General features: G+C 41.7%; 1 protein-coding gene across 1 annotated transcript in view; it reads left to right on the forward strand.

Moving 5' to 3' along the window:
* LOC103396877 (nitric oxide synthase, brain-like) overlaps positions 1 to 16,065 on the forward strand; it is a 44,256-nt gene that overhangs the window by 4,042 nt on the left and 24,149 nt on the right. Inside the window, 8 exon segments of the mRNA XM_025052857.1 lie at positions 2,698 to 2,800; positions 4,976 to 5,113; positions 8,622 to 8,767; positions 8,837 to 8,999; positions 10,356 to 10,447; positions 12,965 to 13,106; positions 13,198 to 13,337; positions 14,613 to 14,787. Of these exon segments, the coding sequence (XP_024908625.1) occupies positions 2,698 to 2,800; positions 4,976 to 5,113; positions 8,622 to 8,767; positions 8,837 to 8,999; positions 10,356 to 10,447; positions 12,965 to 13,106; positions 13,198 to 13,337; positions 14,613 to 14,787 (1,099 nt within the window).

Consider the following 16,065-nt stretch of genomic DNA (forward strand, 5'->3'; position numbering starts at 1 on the left):
AGTGAGGGAGGACATGCAGATAGTTGGAGTTAGAGTAGAAGATACAGAGAACAGGGAGAGATGGAAATCAATGATTTGCTGTGGCAACCCCTGAAAAGGGGACAAAGAAGCTGAAAGAAAAATAAGATATAGTCTAAAGTATACTGTATATAGTCTATAGTCTAAAAGACTCAGATACGATAACTGTAACAGTTAGCACACACTGCTAGTCGTATTCTAATAGTGTTGTACATTTGTGACTGCAGGACTACTAATCTATAACCTTTTCCGCCACAATTCCTATTACACACAAACAATTTTTTCTTCAAATTGACCATGACATGTTGCAGGGCACTTGTCAAGCTATTTTGAGCATGTGACGAGATACAACCGCTTTCTGAAACTCAGACGTAGCAAACGTTAAATATATATTTGTTCTCTTTGGGGTACCAACTGTATTTTGTTGATGCTACAACTGCAAGCAGCGTCAACGCTTTTGCTCCTCAGTACTGTTAGAGTCAACTCTATTAATACAGAGCTGGATGAAAGGATAATATTTCTAAAATTAAAATAGTTCTGAAGGGTCACAGGGTGAGTTAAAACACGACTGGAAAACTGATTTTCACTTTGTGTTTGTCGTACAGCTCCTCAGTCTGTGCCAGTAATTCCCTCTCCGTCTCTCCGGGAGTGTGCGGCGCAGCCACCGCTGTTATTGGCATTGGCTGTACTCCCACTGCCAATTGAAATCTAATTGTGGCGCCGGTCTCTGAATCAATATCTTGTTCTCGACCACTGTGGTGCTTTCCTCCCCCTTCCTGAGTCCACTCAGTGATTCACGGGCGTAGCGAGGGTGCACATGTGACTGAGGCAAGACAAAAGAAGATAAAACGTCTTAAGCATGTGGAAGTTAGGTTTTTTAGTTTGTTTGCTTGTTTTTTAAATATCCTGTCGAAGCTTTTGACCCCAGGCTTTGTGTGTCCTCACCGAAGCCACACTGGAGTTGTGGAGATAAAAACTTTGATTGACTGCACTGTCGGCGAGATACGACAAACACAGCTAAGCTCTTGTTCAAGTGCATTTGAAATCCATCTCTGGTCTGGGGGGTGGGGGTGACTATGCATTTGATTGCAGCAATAAAGAGATTAAGTGTGACAGAGAGTGTAAAAGAAAGAGGGATTGAAGAATTTAGCATCGACACATGCCTGTCACAAATCTGTCTGGTGTGTGGGGTGGGGAGGATATCATACACATGGGTTTATTAATTTGTGGAGATGAGAAGGGGGTAACTAGGGTAAAAAAAAAGAAGCTGAAACGCAGCCACGTATATTTGTTCAGCTTTGGTTTCAACAGTTTACATGACCGAGCACGGTAACCATGACGACCTGATTCGCGAAGTTTTTAATGGTAATAATGCAGAAAAAAAATAGTGAGTCTCTAAAAATACACCGCGGTGTGAATACTGTGAAACCAGTACAGTAGGAAAAGAAGAAGTAAAACATGATTCATGTAAATTTTTCAAATTAAATTATTAGATAAAAGCTCTGATCATTCTTGGACAAGTACTTTGAAATAACTAATAATCTTGATTGGAGTTGTCAAACTGAAACAGTTTTATATGTGGGCCAATCATTGCCTCTTGCCGTGGCTTAGATCAGTGGTTCTTAACCTTGTTGGAGGTACTGAACCCCACCAGTTTTATATGCGCATTCATCAAACCCTTCTTTATTTTTAGTTTTGCTGGGGCTAGACTAGAATTGCTCAACTTGGCATTGCAAATCATGAAGCACAGATATGCCAAGCAATGTAGCGTGATCACCTGCAGCCAGTGATGGCCAAGCGGGGCGTGTCATCCCGAATCATATGAGTTGGGTGTGTGTCTTGTCCTCTGCCGAACCCCTGAGACTTACTCATCGAGGTTAAGGACCACTGGTTTAGATTCTTAAGTTATTAGACCCCCCCCCCCATTTTCCTGTTTTTTCTTTTATGGAAAATAATAATAATTATTATTTAGTTACTCTGTACAGCGTTGTCAGATTTAATTATGTCTGTGTAGGTTATCAGTCATCCAGGTCATCTTATCCAAAAATAGTTACATCAAGGGCAACTGGACGGATAAGGTTTCTTACGATTACGAATACGATTCATCTCTTTTCCAAGAGCAGAGAACAGAAGAAGCCTCTTGGATAAGAGGTGAAACGTCTTCAAGAAACCTACTCCATCATGTTGCCCTCAATCAAAATCAACAAAGTAGCAACTTTTTTTGTTTTGGGCCTTAAAAAACAATTAAAAAAAAACTGAAAGTTAAATGGTTTATGTGAGGGTTTAAAATGTTCTAAAAATAAGTATCAGTATCAGTGTCAGTTTAAGGTGGGTCATATCATGTATAAGCTACACGTCTGACATCGTGTTTCCACTACGTTCAAAAGTAAATAAACATGACCAAAGTTATAGCCCTTTGCTACAATGGGAAAGAGCTGAATCTCAACCATATGTTAGAGACGTCTCTGCAGCAACAGTCAGACACTGATAACCTCAGCTGCCCTCGGCTGTTACCATGTACAGACACACAGCTGAAACTGGTAATATTTTCGTTTATTGCAAAAGGAGAAAAAAAACCACTTGATGCCTTGGTTCGGCTCTGATCCTCAAGATGAAAAAAGAGTTTTTGCACCTGGTGCGAGCTCACACATCTGACAGATAACTGTTTGTCACTTCCAGGGACCTTGGCGTGGGAAATGGTACATCGCCCCAGCCGGTGTCACATAACGACAGACTGATGGAAAACATGCCACGGGTGGCCAACAACACTGACAATGGCAAGGTAAAGATATACTGAACACAGAAGAGAAACTTCCGCCTTAGAAAGATGGTAATAATAATGAATCTGTGCAGAACGTGAAATTCTCTCAGCCTCTGGTCCGGGTGTTTGCTGTAAATGAGGCTAGTGTAGCTGTGCTCTGCATCCACGGCTCCTTTTACTCCCTTTGTCACTTCAGTGGAAGTTTGTATTCACTGGCATATTTCTAATATCGCTTTACTCTTATTACTAAAGCCTGGGCTTAAGATATCATCACCTCCTTCCGGTGGCAAGCTGCTACTAGATTAAATCCGGTTTATGGCTCGGCGGCAGCGGGGTCTGGTCTCAGGTCTGTGGCAGGGAAAGCTTTGTAATCTGCACATAGGACGCCTTTGTGACGTCCAACGCTAATGGGACTGAATGGGGGGAAGGGTTAGTGTGTGCAGCTGCTGGTGGAACTGATGTGGGTTGGATTTAAGGAGAGGATGGCTCAGGAGATTAGTTCCTGCTAATTTATTATGGCTCCTGTAGACGACACTCGGGGGCATTCGATTGTTTTGTTGCCTCCACTGCACACACCCCCTCCATTGGGGTAGTAATAAAAGGATGCAAAAATAAATCAAACTTCAATGAAGAAAAGAAATGCAGAAGTGCATTTTCTAATCCTTTTTTCTGTATTTTAGCTATTTTAACTTGCAATACTGCCACCCACTGGATATAACTTTACATGGAAAAAATATGATATCTTAAAAAAGGGCAAAGTAAATAAAAACAAAAGACAAAAAGTCGACCCACGATAGAAAATCCCACCCATGTAGGTAAAGAATGTTTATAATTTTTGCGGAAATGGAAAAACTTTGAGTTTTTTTCCTGGAGTACTGTATTGATTACACCCCACTGTGTAATTATCTTCCATCTAATTAGTTGAAATCCGTAATTTTTATCCCCAAGGCTGCACTCGTCCAGTACATCCACAGTTTAAGTCATGACAGTGAGACACCTATATATACATTTTCAGTATATCGTGACATTGACATCAGTGCATTAGTGTGGGTTAAGTACAGGCAATGTAGGCTGACATTCACCGGTTGTTCAGATCACTGCATGACGCTTGTAGCGTTTATAGGAAAAAACTTTCCTAAATGTAAATGCCAGAGCCACGGCTTCCAGTCAGGCACAAATCGTCTGCGTCTGACTTCTCGTGTCTATTTGACTCAGAGTCACTTCACGGTACACTGATCTTCATCTTCTGTCTTGAACCTCCGTCATAACAACGTGTCATATCTGGGCTAGGCACAACGACTGTTGGAGCATGAGGAAGCCGCAGGAAGTGTGCTTTTAAGTTTCTGTGACGGTGTGTTCGGGGTCCTATTGGATTCAAAGGCCCTCATCTCTCACTGCTGTTTTGGAGGACACACAATCACCTCCCTGGGATGGAACATGATTGTTACACAGTGGTTCAGAATCAGCACCAGTGTACCAGCAACAATGTGGTGCCGATGACTTTAAAAGAAAAAAAAAGCTTTCAAGGGCTTGGATTGATTAACCCTCGATCTGGAGCAACCACTCGGTGCCTTTGTGTGGGAACTCATACGGTTGACTGTGGGGATAAATTGCAGTCATTCATCAGTGGATATTGGTTGAACCCAACCAGCCCAGAGTTAGCATCCTCCCCAACCTGCTGCTGCTAATTACCTTTACCCTGGGCTGGAAATAGAGAGAAGAGAAAAAACAGAAGAGAAACAATAAAAAAAATCACTTTTGTTTTGTAACTTCATCAGGGGGCACCAGAGCTGTAGCCGGCATAGTATTTGGCAGATTTTTGAACAACCCAACCTGAAGCCCTCTAGTGGCAAGTGTGTTCTTAACACTACACCACTGTAGCTCAATGAGAGAACGAGTCAATTACAAAAACAATTTAAAAAAATCATTTTTGTGGCAGAACTTGTGTCCAGATGCTCTTGGATTTGATTTCCAAATGTACATTTTTTTTTACTTTTGGAAACATGATCAAATGACACCACTCAGCTCAATGTTTGACAAAAAATATGATGGTAAAAATCTGTTAAATATTGTTCAGACACCTCTTTTGACAGCTTGAATTAGAACATTTATCTTACAATTCTCTGATTTGAGATACATTTTCATTGATGAAATAAGTGTATGAAATTAGTTAAATTATCATTTTTTATTTTTTAGCCACCGCAGCAGGACAGCATCTCCCCCACGAAGACACTACAGAATGGCAGTCCTTCCAAATGTCCACGGTTCGTGAAGATAAAGAACTGGGAGACTGGCATCATGTTCAATGACACACTCCATCACAGCTCCATAAAGGTAGGCTCATTTAAACTCCGATATTAAACTAAACTTTGTGCTTCTGTATCGCTGTTATCAAAATGTACTGCAAGTGGTTTTGTAAAAAAAAAAAAAAGCCGTTTATTGATATGGTTTTCAAATCTGCACAACTTATCACTCACAAAGAAACAGCAGTAAAACACAGACAATTATGTCACAGGGCTTGTTAAAGTAACTTTTTGAGTCAATAGCCCAAAGGGTAGAAAAGTAAGCTTCCTGCTAACTGCTTATTAGCGCATTGCTAACATAGAAATGACAGTCCGTTAGATTATACATGCTGACCAAACCAAAATATAGACAGTGCAGCTTGTTGGCAAAGTTCACATGTCACATGTCGCTGTTTGAGGCCCACTGGTCGGAAAAATAATTGGCCACTTCACTCGATCATTAGGTTTTAGAGAAGACAAAAAAATTGTAACATACTGACACCAGGTGATCAGCAAAAGGTAATGCAGTTGTAACGCATTGGCCAGAGGATGTTGGAGACAAAGGAGACAAGCTGAAACCCTCGGTGTCAGTCTTCACATGTTAGGGCAGCTTTCAGGCTCTGAATCAGCTAACACAAGATGACAGATACTGTAACTGTCCCTTCAAAAGTACTTTGTGAGTACTGCATATCGCAGGCAGTGAGGAACAATAAATGCAGTCGACTGAACAAACATTTAGCCTCCAGTCTCACCGACACATCATCTTCAAGTCACGTAGATCAAAAAATAATAGCTCAGCATGGAGCCCTTTTTCCTCTCTCTCTCTGTAGTGTTCATCTGGTGGAGTGTGTTCTGCATGAACTATTTATAGTTATGCACAAGCAAACACTTTTAAAAAGAGATGTTAGAAAAAACCTGGGAAATGGGAGAACTGACGAGTAAGAACAAGAAACAGTTCTGTAAGTGAATAGTTCCTACTGTCACAAAGTAAAAAAAAGTTTCTTCTACTTAGAAAAACAAGGAATTTAACCCTCTTTAATCCTGCAAGCCTGAAAAAAAAATTAAAATACACACACTCCACAGAAAAGTCCATGAGCATTTAAGACAAAGGTCGGATGTGCAGTCAGAGGGACAGATGGGTACAATTTGAGGTCAGAATTCCACTAAGCATAAGATCGCAACTTATTTGGAACAGTGATGAACAGGGTGACAGTTGAGGTCAATCAGGGGAAACTTGAGAATCCAATCATTATGGCATGATTCTCATTGATCCAGGTCATGTTATCCATAGAGTTTAGTTATAAGCAACTGGACCTTTTCTTTGAGCTTGAAAGACGTTCCTCAACTGAGGAACTTCATTAGTTTCTGGTTGATGTAAGAGGGAAACCTAGTAGTTATATTTCTCTAGACAATTGTTTCCCAAAGACTGGGTTGCGCCCTTCAGGTGGGTCGCAAGAGATTTTTTTTTTTTTTTTGGGTCGTCTTGCATCATGTTTCCCAGGAGTTTACGAATAATGTCTATTGACTTGGGTCATGAAGGTTTGTGACTTTTAAAATACGGGTCCCCAGAAAAGGAAAAAAAAGAAAAAGAAAAGGAGTCACAGGTCTCAAGTTGAGGAACGAAACATCTTGCAAGCGCAAAGAAAAAGCTTACAACTAACAGTTGGATTTTTTTTTTTTTTTTGCCTTATCTTCCTTACAATTTTCTGGCGGCCCCCACTTTGAAAATCACCGAGTTAGCATATAGTTTAAGGTGTTTAACTCCACTTTTAACAATGACTTGACCCCCCAAAACACCGCAGCTACGTATCAACAGGAAGTCAGAAGTCACTAATCACAGTAGCGTCACATTGAACAGACTGTTTTGTGGGTCCTAATAAATGGCTCACAACGGCATCTTCAGATTTATTATATATCACAGACGTGACTCTTTACGAGGATGCTGTGTCTCTCCAAAGGGACAGCTGGATGGCATGAATGCCCAGAGCAGTATGATGAGCGGATGTGCCGGAGAAAGAGTGATTTAATTGTTTTATTTTTAACACGTGCTGCTTTTCCCCATCCACTTCCCGTACTTCCACTGCGTCACTCCATAATCTTCATCTTCTAATTTTCTCCCTCTTTTTTATTGAAATTATATCATTTTTTTTGTTTCTTCTTCTGAGTATTTTGTGGCTCAACTTTCCGTCTTCCTTTTGTTTTGACTGGATGATGTTGTGTTAGCCAAGCTAGTTAGCTGTTTTTGTCATCGCCTGTTTCTCTTGGTTGGATTTGTTGGAAGGGAACATGTAGATTTATAATGGTCGGGCCGCCAGCTCATGGTGTGTGTATGAACAGTACAAGTGGGCGGATCAGTTCAACGTGCCAATTTTAGCAACATCAGGGTTGTGTAACGGCGTCGACTACACGGCATTGCCATCATTTCTGTCATCTAATTTCACTCACTCCTTAATTTATGCAAAAGTAAGTGAAAGCATTTACCAGAGGCCGGAGTGAGAGCTGACTTCAACTCCCGTCATATTTAACTAACCACACAAGGCTGCTCCCAGCTATGAGCAATTTCTCCAGCATCTGTTTGTCGCTCTGTGTTTCCTCTCTGAAGACCCTTCCTTCCACATACTTCACTGACTGAATTAACATTCAGAGCAGCCATGTGTGAATGATGTAATAAAATAAATCATCAAACTAATGTGATGTTTTGTATGCATTCGGCATTTGAAGCTCATTTTGCTAAGAAATTTATTGTGGCATGCATTATGGCCTAATCACCCTGAATACTGACATGCAGGGTTAGCCGCGTCAAGTTAGCTCGTACATTGTCATTGGAACAGTTTTATCCACAGGATGCCTTTCCTGATGTCGGCTCAGGTTAGGAGTTGGAAAGTTTACTCCATAAACCTTTCACCTGGCTTCTACACCTACAACGTTTCTACAACGTTTCAACTGTCTTTTTTAAAAATAGACTGGGCTAACGAGCGTACCACTAGCAGTACTAAGTACTAGGTTTAAGTTTGGGTTTGGGCTTATCTTTTTGTAATTGTTTTACCAGTTTTACACATTAATACTTAATGCCTACATTGCAAAAGTCATTAAAAAGACACCTCTGTTAGTCAATGGGTGAAAAAAAAGCGTGTGTCAGCTCTGATTGGCTTACGCTGATATTTTACCGTTGACTGAACCAACAGTCATAGTCACGCAAAGTCAACGTGGAAGGAGCAATTGCACAAGAACACACCGAGCCGCCTGTCATTTGTTACAGGTGCTCAGAAGGACGAAAATTAGTTGCTAAGTGATCAGAGGATCTTGGTGCTGTCCGTCTTGGAGGATGGAACTGTCAAAAAGTGATTTGAGATACGAGCATCTCACTGAGATCTGATTGAACAACTGACAGCTGTGTTGTCTAAATTAGGAAAAGCTACAAAACTGTGTGGAAAGTTAGCGCTGGACGTGTGGATCTGTGTAGTTCCTCCTCTGTCAATGTCGACTTGACTTCGAGCACAAAACACGAAACAAAACACACCTTAAATCTCACTCCTCATCCGTCATCCTGCATCTTTCAGATGCCAGTCTGCCCAGAAAATGCGTGCCTGGGATCTGTGATGATGCCAAACCATCTTGTACGCAAACCAGATGACGTCAGATCCAAAGAGGAGCGGCTCGCGCTGGCCACAGACTTCATAGACCAGTACTACTCCTCCATCAAGAGGTGAGCCCACCCTGCTGTTTGAAGACCGGAATGTTGAGTAACCATAAACTGTATCCTTAATTTTAACAGACATGGCTCAAAGGCTCACGTGGACAGACTGGAGGAGATGACCAAGGACATCGATACTATCGGAACGTACCAGCTGAAGGACACTGAATTGATTTATGGAGCCAAACATGGCTGGAGAAATGCTGCCCGATGTGTAGGAAGGATCCAGTGGTCCAAGCTTCAGGTAAGAGAAGGCTAACTCTAAAGCTAACACCGGTGCGAGTAGGTTAGTCCCAGAAGACTTTGTGGTCTGACTATCAAATTCACAGGAAATAGACAGGAAAACGTAACAATGGTTTGACATGACAAAAAAAGACTTTAACCCTTGTAAAGTCCCCTTGTAAAGACCCCCAGGTCACCTAGACCCAATATGTCTTTGTGTTTGTGTGTGTGCATGCGTGCGTGAGTATGCGTGCGTGTGCATGTTCCTGTACTGCATGACTTGTGCCAACTTTTCCTCATATTCATTTATTCTCATATTCTGGGACAAGATGAAAATCATTGCAAGGACAAACGGTGTGTACAAAAATTCGAAGGACCACACAAGGGTTAAAGATTCGAACTACTCACGTCTTCAAGTCTTTCTTCTTTGATATTAATGTCAGGACCAGGCTAAAAGCTATCCATGCTGTTACAAATCCACAAAAGGATAATGCAACGCAGCGGGAAAACTTCACGTACATCATTTTTTGCACCATTAACAATGACACGTAACGATGAAAGCATGAACGCTGCGAATTACACCACACTGTGACACATCATCAGTCAGTCAGTCAGCTCAAATCAATCTATTTATATTAAGGGGAGGTAACTCAAAGTGTTCCATCGATCATTTATCAGAACCGTCAGCAGTAAGAAATGACTGGGATGTGAAAAATTTCAAATGTGTTATTTGGTATTTTCAAAAGATCTTACTTTTCATGTAGATCTTACAAATTCTTAGTTCTCATTTCTTCTTGCTACAGGTCCCTTTATTTTAATGTCTGTTATCAACTCATATATATAGTGCAGGGGTCACCAACCTTTTTGAAACTGAGAGCTACTTCAAAAGCACTTAGTAATATGAAGAGCTACTAATAATTAGTTGTGGGACATACGATGGTTGACACTAGTAAATACAATTTTTGTAAGAGGTAAGAGTACCTCTTGTTGACTAGTTTTATTTTCAGAACATACAACACGGGCACCTTTGGTAGTCGACAAGAGCTACCAGGTGCTCCCGAGCATCACGTTGGTGACCCCTGGTAGAGAGGTTATCACACCTGCCTTACACATTGGCCTTACACACATACTTAATGGCGCCCCCTGAGGCAGGTTTTGTGAATTGCAAAGTCTCGAACTGAATTTCCCTATTGTAGGACCAATAAGGGAATTCAAATTTTTTTCTAATCATTGTTTTTTAATTATTGTGAAATAATTCCTGTAGTTTTTCAGGGAAATTCTTCACCTTGGAAGACACATTTCTTTACGGTATCTATGAGAAAAAAAAAATCTGCATTTGAAAGACTAAAGAGTGTGTGTTTTTTAAATTGTTCCTCAGGTGTTTGATGCTAGAGACTGCACAACAGCTCATGGAATGTACAACTACATCTGTAACCATATCAAATATGCAACCAACAAAGGCAACCTGAGGTAAAAAAAAAACAAAAACAAACAAGCAATCACTTTTTTACTCTGTACTTAGCTTCTGCTTTCTGTTTTCTTTTCGTCCCTTTTGTACGAGTCCTTTTGTCTTCTCCGTTCTATCCCTCTCGTTCCTCTTCCCATCTGTCCCCTTCATGAATCTCATCGGCCCTCTCCATCCCTGACTACTCAGACTTGACCCACTCTCCCATCTGTCAACGCACGCTCTGTCTCTTAACACTGTATCTGACACTGTCTGCTGCCCGTCTGTCAGTGTTACGGCACCAATAACTGCCCTGTTGGCACCGTGGCAGACCTTGCTAACAAGCAGTCATTTGTCAGACCTACACAGCTCTCACTTACTTTTTGCCAAGTCCTAATCACATGTGACATCTCATATTTAGATGATAAGATGATGACGGAGAGATGATGGATGGCTCCCCACTCCCCACTACACTATGAGCCGGCCTTGGAAGGGACAGCTCATGCACAGATGTTATTAAGAGCTAACAGGACGATGAATATGGATACACAGATGAACACAGACAACAGTTTTTGGATTGTTTTTGTCAGTGTCATGGATTTCTATATATGTAAACAAAGCCAGAAGATTGTAGATTTATTTTCGGTAGGAGGGCTGAAAGATTTTATGAAAAAAAAAATCCAGATGTCAATTGTCTATAAAGATTCTCAGTCATCCAGGTCATGGTCAAGGTTGAAGAGTTCTGTTAGGCAACTGGACATGAAATTTTCTCAAAGAAGACGTTTCTCATCCAAGAGGCTTCTTCAGTTCTAACTGGTGGTGGTTTAGGGTACAGCAAATATACGTATATTCTGGGTGTGACAAAGAATAAGGCTACCTCAGCTCCCCCCTGTTGGGTGGGCCGTTGGGGTCAACTGGGGAAGTGTAAACAGTCGAGACAGACGTCTTTGAGAAAATTTCACGTCCAGTTGCCTAAAAGTTTGCCTTACACATCTGCTTTACAGTCCACTTCATTGCTCAAATACGCAGATGATGCACATTTTATCATTTGTGGGTGAAGGTTTGCCTTTAAACCTGGAACTTAAATTATCAAGTGATTGTGTTTGCGGAGGCTTCAACTTCAGGTCTGAGGCCCGGCTTGTGTCGGACCAGCCTCACAGACCGCAGGGCAGTCAGTAGGTCTATGACTGACACAAATGTTAAATTGATTGTGAGGGACCGTTGACTGATTAATATTGTTGACAACAACCACTTCACGGATGTTTTTAAAGCAACTCATGACCCTGGCATCAAGTGAACCTCAAGATGCATAGTAAAGGCTAAAATCCATCATTTCCACAAAGCATTTTAAGTTATACTTTGCAATTCTATCATTTTGCAGATATACATCTACCTTTTGTTATTTGTTTCTTGTTTTTTTTAATTAGGATTCTTGCCTGCCATGTGCTAGGTTATGGGTTCCTATTCTACCTGAGAGTTGTCTCAGGAAGGACATCTGGTGTACATCTTTGCCAAATTACTACGCTGACTACTGCTGTGGCAACCGCTGATGAAGGGAAAAGCTGAAAGAGATTCAGTAGTTAGGTTTCAGTTGTCTCCCAAACTCTTTAGTATATTACAAGAAATTGTTTAATTTTCAAAAAGTACACATTTGGGTGGCTTACAGTACTGTCATTGCCCAATATATCGGTGACTCATGATCTTTGTTAGTACTTCAAAGTCAAGTACAATTCACACAGTAGTTATGCCACATATACAGTATGTAGGTTTTTGTCAAATCAGAATTAAATCCATAGTTTTATTTTTGTTTTTTTCGAATTTGCTGAAGATAAATTAAAAAAATAAACGTTGACAAAAATGATTAGCTTAATAATAGTGGGTTCTATCATTATTATTGAGTTACAGTGACTTAGCTCGTATTTCATTGGCCTATTTTTAAACTTGACCTTCAATAAGAATTTCACTCCTATGGATTTTCCTATTTAAAATCAGGCTTTCGTGCGGCCTCTGTCAACATTTATCTTACTAGTACCTAGAAAATCATGGACAGTTTCAAATATACTATACTGTACTGAAAATATAAAATTACTACAGCTGTTACAGCTGTTGACTGTGAGCGCGGCTGCATCCGATCCTTACCAGCTGCTCTAACCTCACAGTGACTCTACAACCAGCTTAGCGGAATTGTAAATGGACGTGACACTACAACACCCATGAGATGCGAATTTGGCTAAAAGTAGCTTAGCTGCGGCACCCACTGCCGTATGCGTCGTTTGACATAGTCTTGATAAATCCCTTTAGGCAGATGACGTGCATAATTCCAGCCACCTGTAAGCATCCTTGTTGATTATCATACTTACATATTCATATAGATCAGGTACTGCTGTGTGTTGTTGCACAGTTTCTTTGAAGGATGCACAGAGACTAATGTGCTTGGATTTCACCGCAGAATGAAAGTGACTTGAACAGATTTCGACATATAAAAATTGTAAATAGGTGCAATAGCTATTGTAATTTTTTTATTTTTTATTTTTATTTTGCAGATCAGCCATTACAATATTTCCACAGAGGACAGATGGCAAACATGACTTTCGAGTTTGGAACTCTCAGCTGATCCGATATGCGGGCTACAAACAGCCCGATGGCGGAATTCTGGGCGACCCTGCCAACGTTGAATTTACAGAGGTACAGAGAGTATCTATAGGTGTAAAACCAGCACCATATTTATGTAGAGAATAGGTGCATGTGGCTGAATTGTGGCTTTCAATCTCTGCAGATCTGCCTACAGCTGGGATGGAAACCCCCAAAGACACGTTTTGATGTCCTGCCCCTACTGCTGCAAGCCAACGGGAATGACCCTGAACTGTTTGAAATACCCGAAGACCTCATCCTGGAGGTGCCCATCACACACCCAAAGTAAGTGCTATCTTTTTTCACTGTAATCCAGTATACACGAGAGTTGTCCAATAATGTTAGATAATTGTGTGATCACAACTAAGAGTGCTACCATCTGTCTGTATTTTCTCCTTTTTTGCAAGTAGTCAAAAGTTGTTGTCATGTATATAGGTGGAAAATTGACCCAGTAGTAGAAAACACTTTTCTTACCAGCATAACCGCACCAACTTGAACATCACTGCGGCTAATTAAAAAAAACAACAGCCATGCAGTTAGTCACAATTTTTTCCCCTCTTGTTGACTAGTTTTAGTTTTAGAACATCCTCTGCGGGAGCTTCAAGTAGTCCATGACGTCTACTTGGTGCCCAGGGTCACCTGGGCACCATGTAGGTGTCCCCTAGCATAGAGATTGACCTCCGGCCTAGATAGGTTTAGATTTATCGTAAAGTCCTTATATCTTCTCCTGTATTACTTAATCGCTGACTCACATATTTAAATTACTACTTCAGACAGTGTTATATCTTGTATTTTCCACTGGTCTCTTTGGGGTATTTTCAATAATGAATCATAATAACAGAATCATTGGATTTTGTCAACTTTAACTGAAACATTTGGGAACCAAAGCCAGAGCTCTAATAGAGTTATCATTACAATCCCAATGTTCTCATAACATAATCTAGAAATACCCCCATCTGCTGCTGTGCCAGTTTTTATGGTGACCATGAATAGCGGGGTGCGAGGCTTTGTCCCGTTTTATGCAAATGTGTTTATATTTGAGAAAATAGTTGTCGTTGAACGTAAGCCATAATGCCCTGGAGCTGTGAGGCATTAAGCTTCTGTACAGTATTGCTGCTACTCTTTGTCGTCATGAAAACACACACAGATGCAGAGAGAGAGCCATCATTACTAGAGCGAGCATTTCAGAATCCCCCGACACACTGATCACTCTCCCAGACTTGCACAAAATTGGCATCTCTTTTCTTGCTAGCCTGCACCGACTGGCCCTTGGCTTTGGCAGCAGTTTACCAGAGACTATGATCACTACACATCTCATCAAATGAGATTAGACTAGCTCTGTAAATAATAGACTGAAAGCAATGTCACCACATGTCCTGGAGAGAGTTACAAGTGAGTTTGTGTTCTGCCAGCTCAGTTTTGCACACTGCATGTATCTTCAGGTACACTTTTTTTTTTTTTTTTTACTTGGGGCAATAGTTCGACCTCAGCGAAGGATCAAAATACCCACTCTGACACGACAGTGGTTTCCAGCCCTCACTTCTTGCTCTCCCTCCACAGGTTTGAGTGGTTCAAAGACCTGGGCCTGAAATGGTACAGTCTGCCGGCTGTTTCCAACATGCTGCTCGATATTGGTGGCCTGGAGTTCACTGGCTGCCCCTTCAGTGGGTGGTACATGGGCACGGAGATCGGTGTGAGGGATTTTTGTGACAGCTCACGCTACAACATTCTAGAGGTAGTGTGTCTTGCCAAAATGCAGTGACAGGCAGGATTGGAAGAAGGGGGAGAGAGAAGGACACACAGATTGGGCTTTGTGCAGAGAGGAGCATGTGCTGTTACCAGATGACCCAATCAGGAGACCATTCTATTTGTTATTGTGCACACTGAGAGAGACAAGCTGATTAACAGGCTCACTGTGCTTTGATGCACATGAATTACAGTATTGATATAAATGACAGTGTTTATTTAGATACTACAACCAAACGGGTGTTTATGCCCGTACAGTACAAGGCTGTACCTTGTGTTGCTCCATGACAGTCATTGTCCTTCACAGCTAATAATTACAATTAATCAATTCGATTATCACAAAATCCTTTATTAGCTGTATTACAGACTTTGTCGGCTTGGCTCATTTTAATGTTTTCACACTTTGTCAAATGACCAAATAATAATAATAATAATAACAATAATAATAATAACAATGATAATAATAATAATAATAATCCATCATCAACTGCTTATCCGGGGCCGGGTCGCGGGGGCAACAGTCTGAGCAGGGACACCCAGACTTCCCTCGACCTCGACACTTCCTCCAGCTCTTCTGGGGGGACCCCAAGGAGTTACCAAGCCAGCCGAGTACTGTAGTCGCTCCCTGACGTAGTCGCTCCAGTGTGTCCTAGGTCTTCCCCTAGGTCTCCTCCCAAAGGGACAGGAGGGAGTCGTCCAGGGGGCATGCGATGTAAATGCCCAAGCCACCTCAGCTGACTCCTCTTGATGTGGAGGAGCAGCGGCTTTACTTCGAGCTCTTCTTGTGTGACAGAGCTCCTCACCCTATCTCTAAGGGAGCACTCTGCCACCCTGCGGAGAAAGCTCATTTCAGCCGCTTGTATCCGGGATCTCGTTCTTTCGGTCATGACCCACAACTCATGACCATAGGTGAGGGCAGGAACGTAGATCGACCGGTATATCGAGAGCTTTGCCTTTCGGCTCAGCTCCTTCTTCACCACAACGGACCAATACAGCGACCGCATTACTGCGGCCGCTGCACCAATCCGCCTGTCAATCTCACGTTCCATCCTACCGTCACTCGTAAACAAGACCTCAAGATACTTAAACTCCTCCACCTGAGGCAGGACTTCCTCCATAGAGGGTGCAAACCACCTTTGTCGAGAACCATGGCTTGGGACTGAGAGGTGCTAATTCTCATCCCAGCGGCTTTACACTCGACTGCAAACCGCCCCAGTGTATGCTGCAGGTCCTGGCTCGAAGAAGCCAACAAGACCACATCATCTGC

This window comes from Cynoglossus semilaevis, chromosome W, assembly GCF_000523025.1.
Source record: "Cynoglossus semilaevis isolate Cse_v1.0 chromosome W, Cse_v1.0, whole genome shotgun sequence".
Lineage (NCBI taxonomy): Eukaryota > Metazoa > Chordata > Actinopteri > Pleuronectiformes > Cynoglossidae > Cynoglossus > Cynoglossus semilaevis.